This window comes from Lynx rufus, unplaced genomic scaffold (assembly GCF_022079265.1).
Source record: "Lynx rufus isolate CCGP_SWC_20201006 ecotype Redwood Valley unplaced genomic scaffold, mLynRuf1.p SCAF_5, whole genome shotgun sequence".
Taxonomy (NCBI): domain Eukaryota; kingdom Metazoa; phylum Chordata; class Mammalia; order Carnivora; family Felidae; genus Lynx; species Lynx rufus.
In genome coordinates, this window is record NW_025814867.1 from 58,365,901 (window position 1) to 58,388,727 (window position 22,827).

The following is a 22,827-nucleotide window of genomic DNA, read 5'->3' on the forward strand; positions in this document are numbered from 1 at the left end:
AAGATTCTCTAAAAGATCATATTCTCACATTAATTTTTTTTTTAATTTTTTAAAAAAATTTTTTTTCAACGTTTATTTATTTTTGGGACAGAGAGAGACAGAGCATGAACGGGGGAGGGGCAGAGAGAGATGGAGACACAGAATCGGAAACAGGCTCCAGGCTCTGAGCCATCAGCCCAGAGCCTGACGCGGGGCTCGAACTCACGGACCGCGAGATCGTGACCTGGCTGAAGTCGGACGCTTAACCGACTGCGCCACCCAGGCGCCCCTTCTCACATTAATTTTTAAGAAAAAACTACAGAATTTTTTTTCTCTACATAGACAATAATTGCCTGGATAACCATTTTAATATACTGTTCTCGCTGGGACACTGTTGAATTTTGAAACTTTTTATTATCACTAATTCATATGTTATACATTGGTATTACACTCACAACATTTAAAAAAAAACATTCTACATTACTTGAATTATGATAAACTCAAAAATTAATCTTCTTTCTCTCCCTATATTATATAGACTTTCCTTTTTTTTTTTTTTTTTTTTTGGTTATAGTGGCATGTTAAATTATCTTAACAAGTGAGGCTGTGGGAATGGGAATATTCCTTTCCATGGATGTGTTTCACTATTGCTGTGAAAGCTCTGAAGAAAGTGACTGACTATAATAACATAGTATACTCTCCCCAAAATAGACACACTTATAAGTAAAAGTCCATTGTCTTACTCACTACAAACTCTGCTTGTAATAATTTCATATACTAAATCATTACCAATAGAGTTTACTCTGACATACATTATCTATGATTGGAATAAAGAGAACAGTTCAAACATTTCAAGTTATATCTCATTTAAATATATTACCAGATAAATTACTCTTACCCATTGCATTGCTGTTCATTAAGAAAACACCAAATGACTTTCCAGAAGTATCTTCAATGCACATGAAGAATGTCTGATGACCATATAAATTATTATTATTCTGTAAGGCAAAAATTTGAACATTAATTTTAAAGTATACTTAAAGTAAAAAAGATTATATATTTAACATGGCCTTTATATATTCCAATTAGTTTCTGTAATTTACTCCTCATACTTCTATACTAATTACTAAACATACCATATGAAACACTGTGGCAAAAAAATTAACCTATTTTGATTATTAATATGTTACTATATAAAATATGTAACATAATATATTCATTATACTATGACTAGATTACTTAACTTTCCTTTATGTTTTATCTGATTGAGTTTTAATTAGCCATTCATGTTAAGAAAATGGCACTTTTATTCATTATGGCCCATGTTATGTCCAAGGCAGGACAGGGAATTCCAAGATGACGTCCAACCTTATAGAACTTCCCCACTACATTTGCTATAAACCAAGGAGTACATGAAATAGCTGAGAACAATTGGGAATACACTTATAAGGCAAAAGAAAAAAGAATTCCTGGCTGATAGGATATGGAAGTTCCAAGAAAAGAATGAATGGAAAATAGCCTGGTGTTTATTAGGTGTTCATTACAGATAGTGATGCTATAAAAACAGACTGGTAGAATCTTTATTAGTAGTAGTTCTGTACCAAATGAGGCTCTTTAAAGCAACCACCATTTATTCATTTTTGGGAATGAAATAGCACTGGCATTTTAAAAGTCACTAACAATTGACTCAAAGCAACCATGAATCAATTAAAAATATTAAATTTTTTATGTTTATTTAATTTTTGAGAGAGAGAGAGAGAGAGAGAGAGGTGGGAGTGAGGGGCAGAGAGAGAGGGAGACACAAAATCTGAAGCAGGCTCCAGGCTCTGAGCTATCAGCACAGAGCCTCATGAGGGGCTTGAACACAGAAGCCATGAAATCACGACCTCAGCCGAAGTCAAATGCTTAAATGACTGAGTCACCCAGGCACCCCTAAAAATAATTTTTTAATGATATGGTCTTTGCTCTAAAGAATCTCATTTTAGAATTATATACAAATATATACACAAAGACTAACCTGTAGTGACTGTCATACTAAAATATGAACAAAAGGTTAGAAATAAAGACTAATTCTGCACGGGGGAGTTTGGGAGAAGTTCTTATGAGATTAAAGTTCAAATGATCTCTCAGTGACTTATTGTACAAATGATAAGACCTCAAGTTGCAGTATTTAAAAAGGGAACCAACCCTCTGTGCAAATATATAAACTTATATAAGATTATCATATGTTATGGAAGGGGAAGATGCAGACATAGATGTACAATATGATGTCCAATAAATAGGCAGACACCATATCATACAAAGTGATAGAGAACACAGTAAGTGTTTAGAATTATTCTAGCTCAGTGACTAGCCATGTATTGGTTTAAGCATAAGAATGACTGAAAAGGGAATGATAGAATACAAAAATCAAATCAAAAGAAAATATTCATAAAATAGATACACCTATTTGAACTAAAATCTGTTGGTTACTTTTTGAGTTAATTTGAGACTACTACAAATCATCACCCCTGAAGTAAACAAGCTCCTGTATTAGGTATCACTGACATACAATAAATGATGGCTTCAAATAGGGTAACATTATCACCTGCTCCAATATAATGATTTTATTTACATAAAAAAAAAAAGAGTTCCTTGGGGCGCCTGGGTGGCGCAGTCGGTTAAGCGGCCGACTTCAGCCAGGTCACGATCTCGCGGTCCGGGAGTTCGAGCCCCGCGTCGGGCTCTGGGCAGATGGCTCAGAGCCTGGAGACTGCTTCCGATTCTGTGTCTCCCTCTCTCTCTGCCCCTCCCCCGTTCATGCTCTGTCTCTCTCTGTCCCAAAAATAAATAAACGTTGAAAAAAAAAAATTAAAAAAAAAAAAAAAAAAAAGAGTTCCTTACGTCACCGGGAAGTTGATCCCGGGTAAAAATTGGCCATGTTTTCCAGTTTAAATCGTGACGAAATCTCTTATGAATATGTTCTCCAATGCCATAAATATATTCACTGGAAAGTCTGGTTGAAATCTGTAAATACTGGTCAGAGTACACCAAAGGACCAATGCTGGTGTCAAACCTGTACAATAAAATAAATAAATAAATGATCTAGAAACAAATAAAATGTTCTACCAAATAAGGATCTATGTTACCATGCTGAATATTTCACTTTAAATATGTCAATCTTTAGCTGTGATCACTTCTTAGGAATATATGAATTATACCATAAACAGAATTTGTTAATTCCATCAACACAATTTGCTTCATCACCACCAATATGATTCTCCATATACATCCTCTCCTTTAATCATCACAAACTTGAAGTGTAACTACCAGTATCAGTTCCATTCTACAAATAACACAAATTGGGAAAATTATGTCCTGTGTTCTAAGGTGACAAACTGGTAACTAGCAAAGCCAGATTTCAAACCCAGTTCTGCCTTGCTCCAGAGACACTATTTTAAAATATAGCACTAAACTAGCTTTCACACCTCTAACACATATATTAAAGTTAGGTTCAAAATAATTTTTCCAAAATTAAGAAGATTGTATGTTGGATTCATATCAAATATATCCTACAAGAAATGTTAAATGCATTTAATACTTTTGTGACAATTAACATAATGTCAATTGCAAATCATTAAAATATATTTAAGGAAAGTAACTGCTGAAATTTAATCTTGACAATTGCCCAGTTAACCTTTTTAATTTAATGTTTATTTTCTTTTTGTGAGAGAGAGAGAGAGAGAGGGTGAGGGGCAGAGACAGAGAGGAAGACAGAGGATCCAAAGCAGGCTCTGCACTGACAGCAGAGAGCCCGATGTGGTGCTCGAACTCACGAACTGTGAGATGGTGACCTGAGGCAAAGTCAGAGCTTAACTGAGCCACCCAGGCACCCTGCTCAATTAACCTTCTTAGAGATGTGAGATATCTTAAAAATTGCTAAATCCCTTGCTGCAAATATCCCCCCAAATTCATTCATAATGAAAGCATTCAGGCAATATTTAATTAAGTATATACATTTTCATACACATTATTTCATACATATGTATTTTTTCATATATATATATATATATATATATGAAGTCCTTTAATATGACTATGGGAATTAGCCCCCTTCTGAATAACTATTTGATTCTAAAAATTGGCAACAGAATATGATAAACAATGGGGAAAGGACAAAACAGGAGTTCTAGCTATGCAAAAATACAGGGAAAGCTAAAATGCTTTTCGGTGATGCTCTTTACCTTCATCTTTGATTGGCCCTAGTTGGTACATTTTCATTCACCTGTGTAACTTTCATCCACAGGAAATAAAACTGCTTTACATTATAGTCTTTACAAGGATGCACATCCACCCATTTGGGAGGAAATTTATTCTTTCTGAAAATGCCTTAAAATTAAACTTTTCCTAATTCTATAACAGAATACAATTGACTGGTTATTTAACCTTAGAGAAATGTAAAATAAGATACTTACAAAATTCTATTATTGCTTTTTCTAATAACTTTGATGCTAAATGGATTTTCTACAACCTGCACATCATACAATGTATTAGAAGCTGTGGTACCAGTAAATTCTTTTACAAACTGATGAGGAACTTCATATCTTCTATTATTTGGATCAGTTATCTGTAAAGATTAAACAATTAGCATCATTTGATTCAAAACCATTATTTCATCTTCCAATTCAAAATCAAGTATCAAATGCAAGTTTTGAATAAAAAATACTAAATTTAGTAACTTAACAGAGGAACTATTAATCTGGCCATAAACTTAATTCTAACGTTGTTGTATGGTTATGCACAAATTGTATACATTGTTAAGGAATATAGAATTGGTCATAAAAGTACCGTATATAATAAAAATATTTTTGGCTGTTAAAAATATATATTAATTATATAATATAATATTAATATATTAATATATATTAACGATAGTATTACTAAATATTGATTCTTGAATACTGTATCTTTGTGAATTTAATTATTCTTATTGCTTTTTAGTGTTCATCTCCTTAGAAATCCCATGAAGAATTTTATATTTGGTTAAAAAAATACTTAATTCTTGTGAAATTGCTGAAAAAGTAGTGTACAAAGAATATGGTGTTGTTTTCATTTCCAAATCCAAAAGATCCAAAATTCAAGTAAACTACTCACTTACAAAATAATAGGAATTAGTTTCTTTAAAATCATGAATAAGGATACCTGTAAAAAGAACTAGTAAGTATAAGTCACATGTATACACCACAACTAACATGTTTCTCAAATTAAATTTTAAACTAATCCTTCATCATAGTCTATGGTTGAAGTAATAAAAACTGCTAACGTTTATTGAGTGTTTACTCTTCTCAAGACACTGTATCCAATATTTTACATTGACTGTATTATGAAATTTTTCAAAAAGGACTGCCAGAGAAACTATTCTTATGATACATTTCAGTAAACAGGCTCAGAGAACTGAAATAACTAGTCCAATTAGTCCTTTGCTTTGGAATAAGTATTTCTTAAGAGAGAAAATGTCTTGGTAAGATGAAGAATGTGCTCATAACTTCCTTTTATGATTAATTCCTCTTTATAAATATCAAAAAACAAACCTTAAATCGGAAACGATTGGGTGTCTGATTTTGAGTTGTGATAAGAACACTAGTAATGTCATTTCCAAAGAGCGTAGGTGAAGGTTTCCTGTTTAATTTGGCTTCAAGCCCTTAAAGGAAGAAAAAAAGTTGGTGCGAGTGATTTTATTTATAAAGAGTAGTAATTATTAAATATTTTTCATATTTTTATAATTATATTTCCTTTATTACAAATAATGACTTCTTTTATTATTTGGAAGATACAATCTTGCAAAAATAAAATCCTTGATCTAACATATTTTAACATTCTTGCATACAAATTTCCCACTTGATTCTATTTAAGATATTTTCCCAAGGGGCGCCTGGGTGGCTCAGTTGGTTGGGCGGCCGACTTCGGCTCAGGTCACGATCTCACACTCCGTGAGTTCGAGCCCCGCGTCGGGCTCTGTGCTGACCGCTCAGAGCCTGGAGCCTGTTTCAGATTCTGTGTCTCCCTCTCTCTCTGACCCTCCCCCGTTCATGCTCTGTCTCTCTCTGTCTCTCTCTGTCTCAAAAATAAATAAACGTTAAAAAAAAAAAAAAACGGAACACTAAGATATTTTCCCAAAGAAAAATGTAAAATATATTTTTTGTTTTCCAATTAAAATATATTATATTGGATCACCATGATGGAACATTTCTCACCAATACTTGTTGTTATCATTCTCTCAACATTATAGCCATGATTATCTGCGAAGAAGCACCAAGGAATAAGAGAGTCATTCCATGGCTTCCAGCAGCAGCCTCTCTCTGAGCAAACTGCCTGTTAAAACATTTATAAAAGGAATCATATCATATGATTAGTACTGTTATCATGTGTTAATACCTAGTTTTTAAACATCCATTCCAATAAATGTTTGAATTAAATGCCTGGAAAACAAGCTTATTTCTTCAAGAATACCGTATGTTAAAATAGCATGTATTCTCAGGGCACCTGAGTGGCTCACTTGGTTAAGCATCAGATTTCAGCTCAGATCATGATCCCACAGTTCTAAGGTCAAGCCCCGCGTTGGGCTCTGTGCTGACAGCTCAGAGCCTGAACCCTGTTTCAGATTCTGTGTCTCCCTCTCTCTCTGCCCCTTCCCTGCTCATCATGTTCTGTCTCTGTCTCTCTCTCTCAAAACTAAGTAAACATTAAAAAAATTAAACAAAATCATCTATTCTCTTGTTCCTTTCACTTAGCAGAAATATAAATATTTGATAATGTGAATTAATTACACCCTATCAGAAATTGATACTCTGAGTTGTGATTTATCAAATTTACATATCTGTGCACATTATTGTAAACTTATGTTTTTCTTTATGTCTTTGATTTTAATTTTTTTTATTTGAATATACTGCTCAAAGCAATCTACAGTTTCAATATAATCTCTATCAAAATACCAACAACATCTTTCACAGAACCAGAACAAATAATACTAAAATTCGGATGGTACCACAAAAGACACCAAGTAGCCAAAGTAATCTTGAGAAAGAACAAAGCTGAAGGTATCACAATCCCAGATTCCAAGATCTACTACTACTAAGCCTATGTTTTTTTAAAAGTCTGCCCTATGAGTAATTATAATGTATTCTGTTGTCACATAGTCAATACAGAAGAACTGAAATATTTTTGACTATCAATTATGTATCAAGCTACAAGTGAGTGTATAAAGATGAAGACATGGCCCTGAATTCAAGCCTACATAACATGTTTAAGGCAGTTATTTCCAGCCATTTGTTAGTTTAATATTTTAAGTAAATAATTAAACTAATTTATGTGCCAGGTTGTAACTAGTTGTAGCCATTATATCCAAAGAATAAAGCAAAACACTGAGCTCTTGAGTAGTTTTATGATCTGTATGGAAAGATTATGTGAAGTGGAAAAAACTATACATGCTTATGTAAAAAGTTGAGGCACATGGTAATTCTGTGTGTTAACATTGGTATAATTAAAAATCTACTTAATATTTAAATTTAATAGTGTTACAAACTTTCATAATTTGAGCATCTGTGTTTTTTTTCTTGCCTATTTGTCTTGAAAATAGTTTAAAGCTACTCTTTCAGAGGCTGACATATTAACTTATCTCCTACTTTAATATCAAATTAAACTGGCTTCAGATACACATACACATGCACACACACAAGTACAAACATACATACATGTACATTGAAAATGGAAGTACAATTTGACCTGATATTTTAGGGGTTCATTACCTATCAGAATCTAAAGTATGTGTGACTTCTGATCAGGTAATTTTCCCTCTAGTTATAGAACTTATAGAAGTACTCCCAGCAATAGAAAGGGATAATTACACACACAAAAAATTATCATTTATGGTAATCTTTACAAAAAGCTTTTTAAATGTTGGTACAAAACTGAGAGGTAGAACTAAACATAGAGAAACGGATTTGGGAAGGTGTAAAGCTGTTAAGAAAATATAAATAAGCAAACTATAATCACATTTTGCTAAAATAAAAAAAATATAGTAAAATGGAGTTACATGAAGTTCTTCCAAACATACTATATTTGGGTCCTAGGGCTGTTCTAATAGTATTGTCTGAATGAACAGAAATTTATTCTCTCACAGTTCTGGAATCTAGAAGTCCTACTTCAAGGTGCTAGCAGAACCATGCTCTGTCCAAGGCTCTAGGAAAGACTGCTTCCTTGTCTAGTCATAGCTTCTGATGGCTCCTGGAAAGTCGGCAGTTTTTGATTTGAAGACACCATACTCAAATCTGTACTTCCATCTTCACACTGCCTTCTTCCCTGTGGTTCTCTGTATGTCATCCCCTTCTCTTGAAGGGACACCAGTCATTGGATTTAGGACCCACCCAAATAGGAAGATTTCATTTAGCATATAATTACATCTGCAAAGATCTTATTTCCAAGTAATGTTTATTTTGAGAAAGAGAGGGACAGAGACAGAGAGTGGGAGGAGGGGCAGAGAGAGAGAAGAGAGGGAATCCCAAGCAGGCTATGTGCTGTCCATGCAGAGCCTGATGCAGGGCTTGATCCCATGAATCACAAAATCATGAGCTGAGCCAAAATCAAGAGTTGATGCTTAACTGACTGAGCCACTAGGCTCAAATAAAGTCATATTATAAGGCTCCAAGTAGACATGAATTTGTAGAGGACATATCATTCATACCACTACATATACACAGCAAAATACTAGTTCAAAACTGTATATCCTCATTGTTTTAAAAAAGCTTTTTTAATGTTTATTTATTTTTGAGAGAGACGGAGACAGAATGTGAGTGGGTTAGGGGCAGAGAGAGAGGGAGACACAGAATCCGAAGTAGGCTCCAGGCCCCGAGCTGTCAGCACAGAGCCCGACGCAGGGCTTGAACTCACAAGCTGTGAGATCATGACCTGAGCTGAAGTCGGACACTCAACCGACTGAGCCACCCAGGCGCCCCAATCCTCATTGTTTTTAAAATATTGATAATTTTGGTTTATCTTTAGAGATTTTGATAATTATTATTTACGTTTAGTCATTCTGCCTATTTTTCAAGATTACAGGCATTTTCCCCTATTATTGTAATATTGTTTAAAAAGCTACTTCTTGTTTTTATTTAAATTCCAGTTAGGCTTAATAATCTATATATAATTAATTTTATGATGTGAGCTCAGTCATTCTCAATTAGTCACTTCTAATATCTTTGTAAACTCTTGAGTTAAAAGAACCCTTTCCAGGCTCCTGGGTGGCTCAGTCACTTAAGCGTCCGACTTCAGCTCAGGTCACGAACCCCTTCCAGAATTGTTAATGACATGAAAGTAACTGGATATTTGTAGTATCATTCTTTTTGCTCAGGAGGAACAGATGAGGCAAGAACACAATAGTGAATGATTCCATGAAGACTTGTTCCTGTTTAAGTGAGCTAGCTGCTTAGGACAGCCGCTGGGAAGGAACACGTGCTCATAATAATGTCTAATATTTGAGTGCTTTCAGTGCATTACGTGTTTAGTCCCTTCAAGAACTCTATGAGACAGGGGTGCCTGGGTGTCTCAGTCAGTTGAGTGTCCAACTCTCGATTTCAGCTCAGGTCATGATCTCCTGTTTCATAGGACTAAGCCACATGACTGGCTTTGCACTGACAGTGTGGAGCCTGTTTGGGATTCTCTCTTTCCCCTTTTCTGTTCCATCCCTGCTCATTCTCTCTCTCTCTCTCTCTCTCTCTCTCTCTCAAAACAAATAAACTTGAAGAAAAATAAATAAACTCCAGTTAGTTAACATATTGCAGAGTATTAGTTTCAGGTGTACAACATAGTCCACACTTCCATAAAATACCTGGGGCTTATCACAAGTACCCTCCTTAATCCCCATCACCTATTTAACCCTCCCCCCCCCCACACACCTCCCCTCTTGTAACCATCAGTTTGTTCTCTATAGTTAAGAATCTGTTTCTTGGTTTGCCTCTCTCTCTCTCTTCCCCCCCCCCTTTGCTCATTTGTTTTGTTTCTCAAATTCCACATAGGAGTGAACTTCAATTTTCTTTTTTCTTAATTTGAAAAAGCAAAAAATTAAAACACATTAAATACCCATCAAGAGTCATAAACTTTGGTGGATAAAAATACAATAAATTTGTTTTTTTCTTATTTTTATTATATGTGTGTTAGTATATAGAATTACATGTAATAATATTGTTATTATTATAGTTACAGCAAATTGATTGTTTTATGGACTGAACTGTGTCCCCCAACAATTCTTAGGTAGGAAGCCTTAATCCCTGACCCCTTATATGACTGTATTTGGAGATAGGGCCTTCAAGGAGGTAATTAAGGTTAAATGAAGACATAAAGCTGGGATGCTAATCTGAAAGGTTTGGTGCTCTCATAAAAGGAGGAAGAGATGCCAGAGCATGGTCACATATATACTCTCTCTCTCCTTCTGTGCATGCACAAAGGAAAGACCAAATGAAGATACAAGAATCCAGCTGTCTACAAAGCAGGATGAGATGTCTCGCTAGAAACCAACGCTGGTAGCATCATGACTTCTAGTCTCCAGAACAGTGGGAAAGTAAATGTCTATTATTTAAGCCACTCGTCCTGTCATTTTATTATAGAAGCCCAGGCTGATTAATACATTCTGGGTAGAATTATAGCTGCTGTTAAAATAAGTTCACCTTCTTTTCTTAAATGACAAATACTTGTTAGCTGAAATTTGTTAAATTCATAAGTTTAATTTGTTTCACATTGAAAATACTCTTTAGCAACCTTACAGGCTGACAGTAAAAACTAATAGTAGCCATCAAAACCTTAAACAATTAGCTTTTAAATATTGTTTCCCTGGAGCACTGGATGTTATATGTAAGTGATGAATCAGCAAAATCTACTCCGGAAACCAATATTACACTGTGTGTTAAGTAACTAGAATTTAACTAAAAACTTAACATATAATAATTAAATAATAAATTATAAGTAAATACAGCCTTCAAACTAAATAAATAAAATAAAATAATTAATGTCATTTCCCTTTAAGATCTTAGCAGCCCATATTGTCCCTAATAGAATTCTATGTTAAGCTTCAATTGTTCCCTACGAAGAATACACCTAAAGAGAATATCTGGCCAATTATCTTAGTGTGTCACAGTAAACACTATTTATCCAGCTCTATTATCATTAGGTAAACTATAAAGACTAACTGTTCCTAATACTGTCTTAAGAAAAATCTCATTCATTTGCTACTTTTCATAGCAAATATTAAAAAATTATGTGGTAACTATGAGGTAGCTTAGGTTAAGGCTAATAGAAAAATTTATAGTTCATTTACTTAATCTGCTTGTGATGAAAAGAGTGAGAGAGGTGAGATTCAGATATGTCTATTACAGATAACATATATTATAGATCTGCATATTATATGCATATAATAGATAAATAATATACTATAGCTATGCATATTACATTAACATATATAATATAATAATATATAATATATAATTAATATATATTTACATTATGTGGGTATTATAGATTACATAGATATTGCAAATTGTGAACACACACACATTCACACACAAACACACACCTTCACTGACCTTTATTCTCATAGGTTATGAAGACTAGGAAGAGTCAACTCAGGGTTACATGAATCCATTAAGTTACCCTTAATTTTCTCCATTTGGGCTTCTCCCAAACTACCAAATAATTAAAAAATAATAATTTTCCAAAATAATTCTTGTTTTTAATGTTTATTTATTTTTGAGAGCTAGCAAAAGAGAGAGAGAGAGAGAGTGAGCGAGCAAATGGGGGAAGGGCAGAGAGAGGAAAACATAGAATCAGAAGCAGGATCCAGGCTCCAAGCTGTCAGTACAGAGCCCGATGCCTGGCTCGAACTCACAAACTGTGAGATCATGATCCGAGCAGCAGTCAGATGCTTAAGGGACTGAGCCACCCAGGCACCATTTCCACAGACAATTCTTAATGCCATCATTACAAATACTTTTATGGAGCATTCATTTTCTCTCATAATCTCTCTCTCTCTCTCTTATACTCTCAAAGGTTACAATTTTTTTAAGAAGTAGATTTGTAAGAATAGATTTCATAAAGGTTTTTAAAATTAACAATAGGTTGTTAAGCACGAAAAATATTAAGTTGTGAATTCAAATTGAATAGAAGTACAGGAAAGCAAGCTCAGTAATTTCTGTTATTTCTCATCTCTTTATACAGAGCTACAAGAAAAAGATAAATGTAGCCCAATTGATGGCTAGATCTTTAAAAATATGGTATTGATCCGATATTGAGCAATTATCTTAATATACTTACTATAATATATATCTATTTATAAAAAGCATTAAAGTCTTTTGTTGCAGACCTTTGTTGGTAATTGATCTGGAATGCAATTTATTCTCTCATTGATAGGATCATTTAGCTCACTTGGACACTTTCCTGAACCGGGAAACACAGTGGTTGTACGAGTGGTAGGTGGGCTTGAAGTAGAATGACTAATCGCTAGGAAATAGAGAGGTCAATAAAATAAAACACTGTGTTAAATTAATATTTTCATATTGTGGAAGTAATAAATACCTTACATTGTAAGAACAACTAAATTTATATATAATAAAAATAAAAATAAATTTTACATTAATAAAAAACTGACACTTTCAAGTCCTGGTTACCAAAGGAAGATATCCAAATGGTATTTAAAAATTGTGCAGAGCCCTACTGAGTGTTTTTGTAGGAAACCAAATATTTTCACAGAAGGTCTTGAGGTAGATTCAAAAGGAAACAAAATGTACATTCCACCATATTTACAAAAAAAATGTGTTTTACAGATGAAGAAAGAAGATGGAGAAATATGGATGGGAGAAGAAAATAGAGAAAGAGACAAGAATTACTGCAGAAGAGAGAAAGGTAAGAGGGAGAAAACACGTTGGAGTGGACAGAAGAGAAAGCAGGGCACAGCAAAGAAAAGTAAATCCCAATTCTATATAAGACCTTTCCAGTAATCAGATATGGGTAACAAAATTGGTTACTTCACAAAGTAGGGAGTTTGCAGTATACTAGAAGAAAGTAAAACAAATGACTAAGAGCAGTAGAAAATTAACTATGGTTAGACTAGAAGATACTTTGTAACATTATCCTTTCCAGTCCTGATTTGGTCTAGAGAGAATGATGAAAAAGGGAAAGCAGGTGAGGTGGATAGGAGTAGTATGCATTTACTCTAAATGAGGATAGAAATATTCAGAAAAAAATAGATAAACTTTTCAAGCTTTGTTTCACCTTCCCTCTATCCTTTTTTTGTTATACATCCTCTCTCCTCTAAAAAAACAAAAACAAAAAACAAAACTGAGCCTAAAATAAAGAGGGAAGTCCCATAGATTTTCCACCCCCCACCCCCACTTTTCCAAGTATCTGAAGGCCAGAGCAAAAACCTAGGTATTTCCATTAATTAGAAGAACCTCACTAAAAACAGTAGATGATTATTCCTCCTCCTTCCATTAACACCTTGATCCCTTTGCCTCTTCACTATTTCTCAAGCAACACAACGTGGGGAAGGTTATTAATGTCAAAGCAGATAGATTCCTTAATTACAACAGCTCTTAACTAAAATAACTGTAATAGAAAAAACTGGAGTAATTATGTAACTTCCCAGAGATCTTTCTTAACATTTCATCTCATGTAGATAACTTTTAAAAACCCATAACTAATATGGAGTAAAGTTTCTTTAACTTCACTATAATGTGTAAGTATTTTTTAACATTACTTACCTTCGACAGCAGGTGTCCTAGTTGCTAAAACAGCAATTAGGGCAATAGCTATTATAGTAACTATAGCAAAAAGGACAATCAGAGAGATTTCTAATCCAGAAAATTTCTTCCTTGCCATCTAAAGAAAGAAAAGAAATATATGTTTAAAATGTAAAATATGTACTTACAGTACACCACCATCATTATCATTAAAGTATATACATTCCTCTTTTTTTAGCTACAACACAAGCAGAGCTGCAAACGGTTCTGTTTATAATCTAAATAAATATTGGCAAAAATGTAAACAACACTTGCAATTTTTAATAAACTGAGTGAATTTGTGGTACACATTATTGTGGTAACTAAGGTGAAACATAAATAGTGGAAAAGTGAAGCAAAGATCTTTCAGCAGATGTGCCTTGCTCTCTCATTTTAGGGCCTTTCTCAAGTGAAAGAAACCTACCACTTGCACTGTGTTCCCTACTTATCACAATTTTAGGAAGGAGATGATGTTATCTACATTTTGCTTCTTAGCAACTTCAAGCTTAGAGAAAATAAGTTATTGTCTCTCAAAGTCAAAATGATAGTTAATACAATTGGATCTCAATTTCAATACTGCTTTCTTATAACAATACTGTGGAAAAGAATATAAATATATTTGGAAAGAACATACATATGAATATAAATATAAAATATTGTTAAAAATTATATATGTATACAGTATATATTTGGGAGATGTCATTTAACGTTTATTTATTTTTGGGACAGAGAGAGACAGAGCATGAATGGGGGAGGGGCAGAGAGAGAGGGAGACACAGAATCGGAAACAGGCTCCAGGCTCTGAGCCATCAGCCCAGAGCCCGACGCGGGGCTCGAACTCACGGACCGCGAGATCGTGACCTGGCTGAAGTCGGACGCTTAACCGACTGCGCCACCCAGGCGCCCCGGGAGATGTCATTTAAAAAAAGGTTTGAACTGCATGATCTCCAAGTTCCTCCCTCAAAATGAAAATAAAATATACTAAACTCTTGTATCAAACACAGGTGCTTATTTTCTGATAACATAATACATTTCAGTTAGTATACAGAGGATACTTAAATGTAGATTGGGAAGAGCTTTTTTTTCCAGCGATTATCTTAAATTTTATTTGTTTAGTTTAGTTTTGACGATATATCTCTCATCTCTCTTAGTCTTCAAGTTTCCCTGACTTTTCTGTATTCTACGATTTTTTATATAAATCTTATTCAATGGCATATACCCAGGTGGGAATTTAGAATTTCCATGGTAAATCCTTTAATAAATTGCAGATATTATTTTTCTTAGATTTTATTTAAATTTTAGTTACTTAACATACAGTATAATATTAGTTTCAGTTGTGCAATATAGTGATTATAAATTGCTGATTTTAAAATAAAATTTTTGGCCTCTCACCCTAGCCTCTTATGTGATTATCTAGATCAGTTCATATCCAGTTGCCCCAACCTAAAAACTTCTTTCATTCATTCATTCAAAAGGCCTCTTGGTTCTACCTCCAAAATATTTTCAGAATTATACCTTCATCTTAACTCCAACACTGCAACATCTTTTTTGTATAACATATCTTCTTAGTACATGTTGTTTAGTCTTTCTTCAATCCTTCCATATCTGCTTTTCTAGGTCACTTCCAATTTATGCCAGTTCAAATGCCATGTCCTTTGTGAGTTCTTTCCTACTCTTAGAGGCAGAGTTAATCCACCCTTTTTTCCATTTTACCATATTACATAGCATATCTACTGCCCTTCTTTATACATATGTCAATTTCCTTAATTGTATTGCTCTATTCTTACTAGCAATAATCATGAAAGTAGTTCAGAGCCTGACATCAAGTAAGCACAATTCATTTTTTAAACTGCACCTTATGAATGAATGTTTAAAGATTAGCATTCAATTTTAACATATGATTTCCTATTACACATATGTAAGCTGTTTATTGTTATCTGTAATCTTCAAAGAACCCAAATGTAAACTAGACTTAATCAAAGTGACAGAGGATATAGGAGGTTGTTGAGAAAATGAAACCCAACTGCTCAATGTTATGTGAGAAAGGACACAGTTGCATTTAATGTTTAACTTCAGATAAGTTTGTCTCACTCAAAGTAATATTTTACTTTGGTATCAAGAAGCCAATAAGGATTGTGCTTTTCTTTTGTTAAGAAAAGTCTAAAAACAAAAATGCATATTGTTATGAAGCAGACCTTCTTTTATCTAGAAGAATAAGAACAAAATTAATATATTAAAATTAAATTACTCATGTGAGTACTCATAAACAATCAGTACTAAAATTGTTCATGTGCTGTAGGTGGTAATTACATTGATCACATTTTGGATCACAGCAATTTTAAGCAAAACACTTTTCGGGAAATTATATATTGATGTCCTTTCTGTGTAAATTTATTTTAAAAATGAGTAATACTTTACTAGATGCTAGTTTAATTACTTTGTAAAAAATATTTGCTAGAAAAGATTAAATGTTTTTTAACTGTAGCATTCTACTCCACCTATACATATTTTCTTAAATAAAATACATTTAGTCATACTTAGAGTATTTCTACATATTTTAAGATATGTTTTGATTCTTACTTTTTTCTATATGAAGTAGTTAAACAAAACTTGCTTTGATTCACTTATAATGAAGAGCTGGGGAAAGCAAATATTCTCATATCTTAAAAAAATTTAAAAATGTTTTCTCCTGTTTTAGTACAAAGACTATATATTTAAAATGGCAAATGAAAATAAGCTGTCTTTTCTCTTTTAAAGAAGTACAAATAGACAGGAATATTGCTAACATGAATTAAAGGAATACATAATTACTTAGAAACATGAAAGTAATGAAGAAATATGATCCATAAACGTACCTTATTTCATAGCCTGTTCTGTTCACTATGCCGTACCAGAGCTGGGTAAGGCTGCAAAAGTTATGATCAAGGAAACTGCTCAGATATATATTGAGCTTCTCATAAACTTTTATTGCACCTTCACCAGCCTGTCAGCATTTAATAAACTTCAACATGCGTCGAAAAAAAACCTTAACCCTGAAAATAGTTGCATAAATAATTCTGTATAGGAATCTAAGTTAATTAATAATTGTGCCCTCAGATATTCTTTGATTCCTGAAGCTATGAACTAGCCCAAGAACATAAAAGTGTTTATTTATATTGTTTTTTTCATGATTTTATTTCTTTCACTATTTAGATATTGTTTGAATAACTATCAAATTGTGTGAAATTTAAACTATTACTAAAACGTAGAAACATATTGGTAAGGTAGATCTGGAAAACATTTGCAGGAACTAACAATTAGAAGATAATATTTAATGGAAGATAAATAAAATAGATATAAAATAGAAGATAATATAAAAAGCAATGATTAAATAAAAGTTATTTCCTGTGTCTCATTATTAACTTTAAGGTTGAAAGACTGAGCCAATCCATAAGACTAAAATGTAAAAGTAGAGATATATAAATAAGTAATTCAGAAATAAAATCAAAATTTTATCTATATTTTTATTTATAGCACAAATTTAATTATCAAAAATTATATTGTAAACAGCATTTCATACAGTAAAATTATAGTATCAATTACATTACTTGTTTAAGTTAGTATAGTGTTTAGCAGCAAAGGATTTAATATAAGAGACATGGTTCCAAACGCCAGCTGTACTACATATTCCTAAGAAACTGTGGGCAAATCTGTTAATGTTTTTAAGCCTAAACCTCTTTACAATGAGGAAATAAAAATATCTACCCAAAGAGTCATTGTGAGATTTATATGCACTAACATAATCTATTAACATTATTGCAGTTCTGTCATCAGAGATTACAATTTGAAGTGTGTCTGAGTTCTGCACACGATCTTGGCACTATCTTTTCAAAGGAATATATATTAAAATAATGTGGTCACACAAAGTACAGTTACTGGTTTTTTGAGACAATCTGAATAGGAGTAAAAGAAGTGAATACATGGATTACTGTCAAGACTCAGGGGGAATATAAAGGAGAACTTCCAATATATAAAGAGCAGTGATATGGAAATAACATTAGAATCATTCTAGATTGTCTCAGTGGGCAGAAGTCCAATGTAATAGAAATTATGAGTGATTTACTCTCTACTCACATAGCACACAATTATGCATGTGGAAAAGTCATTCAAAATACTGAATTAGAGTCAGGATGTGAGTGTAGCAAGGTCACAGAATATAAAGTCAATGTACAAAAGTCGATCATGTTCCTACGTAACAGTAATTGCAAACTGAAACTTAATATATTACATATAAATATTTTTTTTAGATTTTGATTTTTTTATCTAAAAAAATATATATAAAGAGAAATATATAGAGAGATATATATCTAACATATATCTTTATAGATATAAATGGATAGATAGATAATTTATGATAGCATGAAAAATTAATATTTAGGTATAAATCTAATACATGCAGACTATCTGAAAACAACAAAATGTTGATAAAAGAAGTTTAAGATCTAAATAAATGAAGAGATAAACTGTATTCATGGATTAGAAAACTGAAAATTATTAAACTGTTTATTCTTCATAACTAGATCTACATATTCAATATAATATCAATAAAAATCTCAGGAAATAAATATAGACAAATTGATTATAAATTTTCTACATCAATGTTTATAGAAGCTTTATAATTTCCCCAACCTGGACACAACTAAGGTGCCCATCAATACCTGGCATACTACTCAGGAATAGAAGTTATGAATACTGATTCATGCAACTATATGGATCAATCCTAAAATTCAGGTTAGTTGTTTTCTCTGCAATTTAAATTTTCTGATTGGCTCAAAATAAAGTAATTAATTAGCAATTTGTCTACCCTTTGTTTTTTTTCTCTTCTAAGAGTAATATCAAACACTCCAGTGTCTCACATCTTTGAACTGAAACTAATTCTGTCAAGTTTTAATTAATATTTTGTAGATTTTCTTTTATGTGTAGATATATTTTAAGTAATACTGTTTGTTCTCTCGATTTAAAAAGTTTATGTGATTTGAAATTTTCATGCCTTCTCTTTCATATCCAGGTTTCCATGTCTGGTGCTGTGTGTGAGCTTGCCTTTGCCTTGAACAGTTTCTTTAAATGTTTATTTATTTATTTTTGAGAGAGAGAGAGAGAGAGAGAGAGAGAGAGAGAGAGAGCGCATGCCAGCGCACATGCGTGAGTGGGGGAGGGGCAAAGAAAGAGGGAGACAGAGTCCTAAGCAGGCTCAACGTTGCCAGCACAGGGCTAGACAGAGACTCTGAATCTGGAACCAGGAGAGTTGTGGCTGCTTAGCCAACTGATCCACTCAGGCGCTTTTGCTTGAGCAGTGTCTTTTGTTTCCATTGTTCCATACTTCCTCCCACCCTAGCTCTGGTTCCATTCATTAACTTCATCACCAGGGGAGTAATGTGTTCATGAATTGCTAGGAAGTAAATTCAAACAAAACTATAATATAAAGGTATTCAATTATAGACATAACAAAATTATATACAATAATGAAAAATGTGTTTTAACTTAAAACATAATTTTATCTAAAAGTAATTGTGAGTTTAATTTTTTTATTTATTAATATATAAACTGTACAAAATTTTAAAACTGCATTAAGTAAGTTAACAAAAACTGAGTTAGGGGTGCAATAGGCAAAAAAAGTTGTAAACACCAACAGTGAAATGGAACCATACTTGGTGATTGACACTTCTTTTTTTTTTAATTTTTTTTTCAACGTTTTTTATTTATTTTTGGGACAGAGAGAGACAGAGCATGAACGGGGGAGGGGCAGAGAGAGAGGGAGACACAGAATCGGAAACAGGCTCCAGGCTCTGAGCCATCAGCCCAGAGCCCGATGCGGGGCTCGAACCCACGGACTGCGAGATCGTGACCTGGCTGAAGTCGGACGCTTAACCGACTGCGCCACCCAGGCGCCCCGTGATTGACACTTTTACTAAACAGAACAGATTAGTGTTCAACTACTCTCTTTATGGACTCTGTTCTGTTTAGCCTTTCTAATGTGCATTTCAGAATTTCCAACATATGGTGGTTAAATCATGCATATCAAACATACACTTTGGGTTAAAACTAATATAATTTATAATCCCATTTACAACTGCACCAAAAACAATTAGATACCTAAGAATAAAACTAATCAAAAAGCTGAAAGACCTATACTCTGAAAACAATAAAACACTGATGAAAGAAATTAAAAATGACCCAAAGATATGGAAAGACATTCCAAGCTCATGGATTGAAAGAAAAAAAAAAAATATATATATATATGTATTGTTTAGGTTTCTTTATTTTGAGGAACTGAGAAAGCACATGCATGCATGCATACAAGTGGGGGTGGGGCAGAGAGAGAGGGAGAGAGAAATCTAAGGCAGGCTCTACACTGTCATCACAGTGACCAACACAGGGCTCAATCTCATGAACCACAAGATAATGACCTGAGCCAAAATCAAGAGTCAGACACTTAACCAACTGAGCCACCCAGGCTCCCAGAAGAACAAATATTGTTAAAATGTCTACACTACCCAAATTACTCTTCACATTTAATTCGTCCCTGTCAAAACACCACCAGCATTTTTCAGAGGTAGAACAAGAAATCCTAAAATTTGTATGGAACCACGAAATACTTCAAATAACCAAAGCAATCTTGAAAAAGAAAGGCAAGGCTGGAGGCATTACAATTCCAGACTTCAAGTCATAACACAAAGCCATAATACTCACAACAATATGATACTGGCACAAAAATAGACAAATAGATCAACAGAACAGAAAAGAAAATCCAGAAATGAGCCCACAATTACATGGTCAATTAATCTCTGACAAAGCAGGAAAGAATAACCAATGGGAAGTCTCTTCAACAAATGGTGTTGGGAAAACTAGACAGTAACATGCAGAAGAATGAAACTGGATCACTTTCTTACACCATACACAAAAGTAAATTCAAAATGGATGAAAGACTTGGGGCGCCTGGGTGGCGCAGTCGGTTAAGCCTCCGACTCCAGCCAGGTCACGATCTCGCGGTCCGTGAGTTCCAGCCCGCGTCGGGCTCTGGGTTGATGGCTCAGAGCCTGGAGCCTGTTTCCGATTCTGTGTCTCCCTCTCTCTCTGCCCCTCCCCCGTTCATGCTCTGTCTCTCTCTGTCCCAAAAATAAATAAACATTGGAAAAAAAAAATTAAAAAAAAAAAAAAAAGATCCACTGTTCAAAATGGATGAAAGACTTAAATATGAGACAGAAAACCAACAAAATCCCAGAGGAGAACATAGGCAGTAACCTCTTTAACGTTGGCCTTAGCAACTTCTTACTGACATGTCTCCAGAAACAAGGGAAACAAAAGCAAAAATGAACTGTTGGGACTTCATCAATATAAAAAGCTTCTGCACAGCAAAGGATACAATCAATAAAACTAAAAGGCAACTGATGGAAGGGAAGAAGATATTTGCAAATGGGTTTGAAATTTGATATTTGATAAAGGGTTAGTATCCATAATCTATGAAAAACTTCTCAAACTCAACACCCAGAAAACAAATAATCCAGTTAAGAAATGGGCAGAAGACACGAATAGACATTTTTCCAAAGAAGACATCCAGATGGCTAACAGACACATGAAAAGATGCCCAACATTACTTATCATCAAGGAAATACAAATCAAAACCACAAAAAGATAACCTCACACTTGTCAGAATGGTTAAAATTAACAACTCAGGAGACAACAGATGTTGGCGAAGATGTGGAGAAAGGGAACTCTCTTATACTGTTGGAGGAAATGCAAACTGGTCCAGGCACTCTGGAAAACAGTACAGAGGTTCCTCAAAAAGTTAAAAATAGAACTATCCTATGATCCAGCAACTGCACTACTAGGTATTTACCCAAAGGATACAAAAACACTTATTTGAGGGGACACATGTACCCTAATATTTATAGCATTATCAATAATAGCAAATTATATTAAGAGCCCTAATGCCCACCGACTGATGAATAGATAAAGAAGATATGGTATATATACATACACACATATGTATACATATATATACGTATATATACATACGTATACACATGCACACATTCCACACAATGGAATTTACTCATCCATAAAAAAAAAAAAAACAAAAAAACAGGATCTTGCCGTTTGCAACAATGTGGAAGGAGCCAGAATATACTATATGGGGTGCCTGGGTGGCTCAGTTGGTTGAGCATCTAACGTCAGCTCAGGTCATGATGTCACTGTTAGTGAATTCAAGACCTGTATCAGGCTTGCTGCGGTCAGCACAGACCTCACTTCAGATCCTCTGTCCCCGCCCCCCCCGCCCCTCCCTGTTCACACTCTCTCTCTCTCAAAAATAAATAAGCATTAAAAAATAATATATTATGCCAAGTGAAATAAGTCAGAGAAAGACAAACACCATATGATTCCACTCATGTGGAATTTAAGAAACAAAACAGGTGAACATAGGGGAAAAACGGAGAAACCATAAAACAGACTCTTAACTACAGAGAACAAACTGAAGGTTGCTGGAGGGAATATGAGTGGGGGGATCATCTACATAGGTGATGTGTATTAAGGGAGGGCACTTGGTGTTATATGTAAGTGATGAATCACTAAATTCTACTGAAACTAATATTGCACTACTGTTAACTAACTAGAATTTAAATAAAAAACTTGAAGCAAACAAAAACTATCTGTTCACTCTAGATCATTAACCTTTCTCTGCGCTATACAATTAGAGACAAATAATCTACCTTCCTTGAGCCAGTGAATAATTTGACTCTCTTAATTAAAGCATTTTATACTCATCTAATACAGATTGTAAGAACAGACATTGCTTATTGATAATAAATTTTAATGATGAAATGTTAAATGTGTCTACTCTGGATCAAGAGGTTGGTAGTTGGATTATGTGTATTTATTACCTTCTCTAGACTCTCATTATGTAGCTTGTCAAGTATTTTCATAAACCAGAAAACTACAGGTACACATATATGGCATAAACCTCTGGGACTATTAAGATAATAATAAAAATCTTAAAAACCCTAATAGTATC

The 22,827-nt window shown here is 33.7% G+C and overlaps 1 protein-coding gene across 1 annotated transcript in view; it reads right to left on the reverse strand.

Annotated features, from left to right (window-relative positions):
• Positions 1-16,695, reverse strand: part of SI (sucrase-isomaltase) — a 102,233-nt gene extending 85,538 nt beyond the window's left edge. The window contains exons 1-8 of the mRNA XM_047099835.1: positions 16,634-16,695; positions 13,761-13,878; positions 12,365-12,501; positions 6,213-6,330; positions 5,550-5,659; positions 4,434-4,585; positions 2,863-3,034; positions 878-977 (exon numbers count right to left, since the gene is read on the reverse strand). Of these exons, the coding sequence (XP_046955791.1) occupies positions 878-977; positions 2,863-3,034; positions 4,434-4,585; positions 5,550-5,659; positions 6,213-6,330; positions 12,365-12,501; positions 13,761-13,878 (907 nt within the window). The 5' untranslated portion in view covers positions 16,634-16,695. The remainder of the gene's footprint in view (positions 1-877; positions 978-2,862; positions 3,035-4,433; positions 4,586-5,549; positions 5,660-6,212; positions 6,331-12,364; positions 12,502-13,760; positions 13,879-16,633) is intronic.
• Between the last annotated feature and the right edge of the window lie 6,132 nt (positions 16,696-22,827).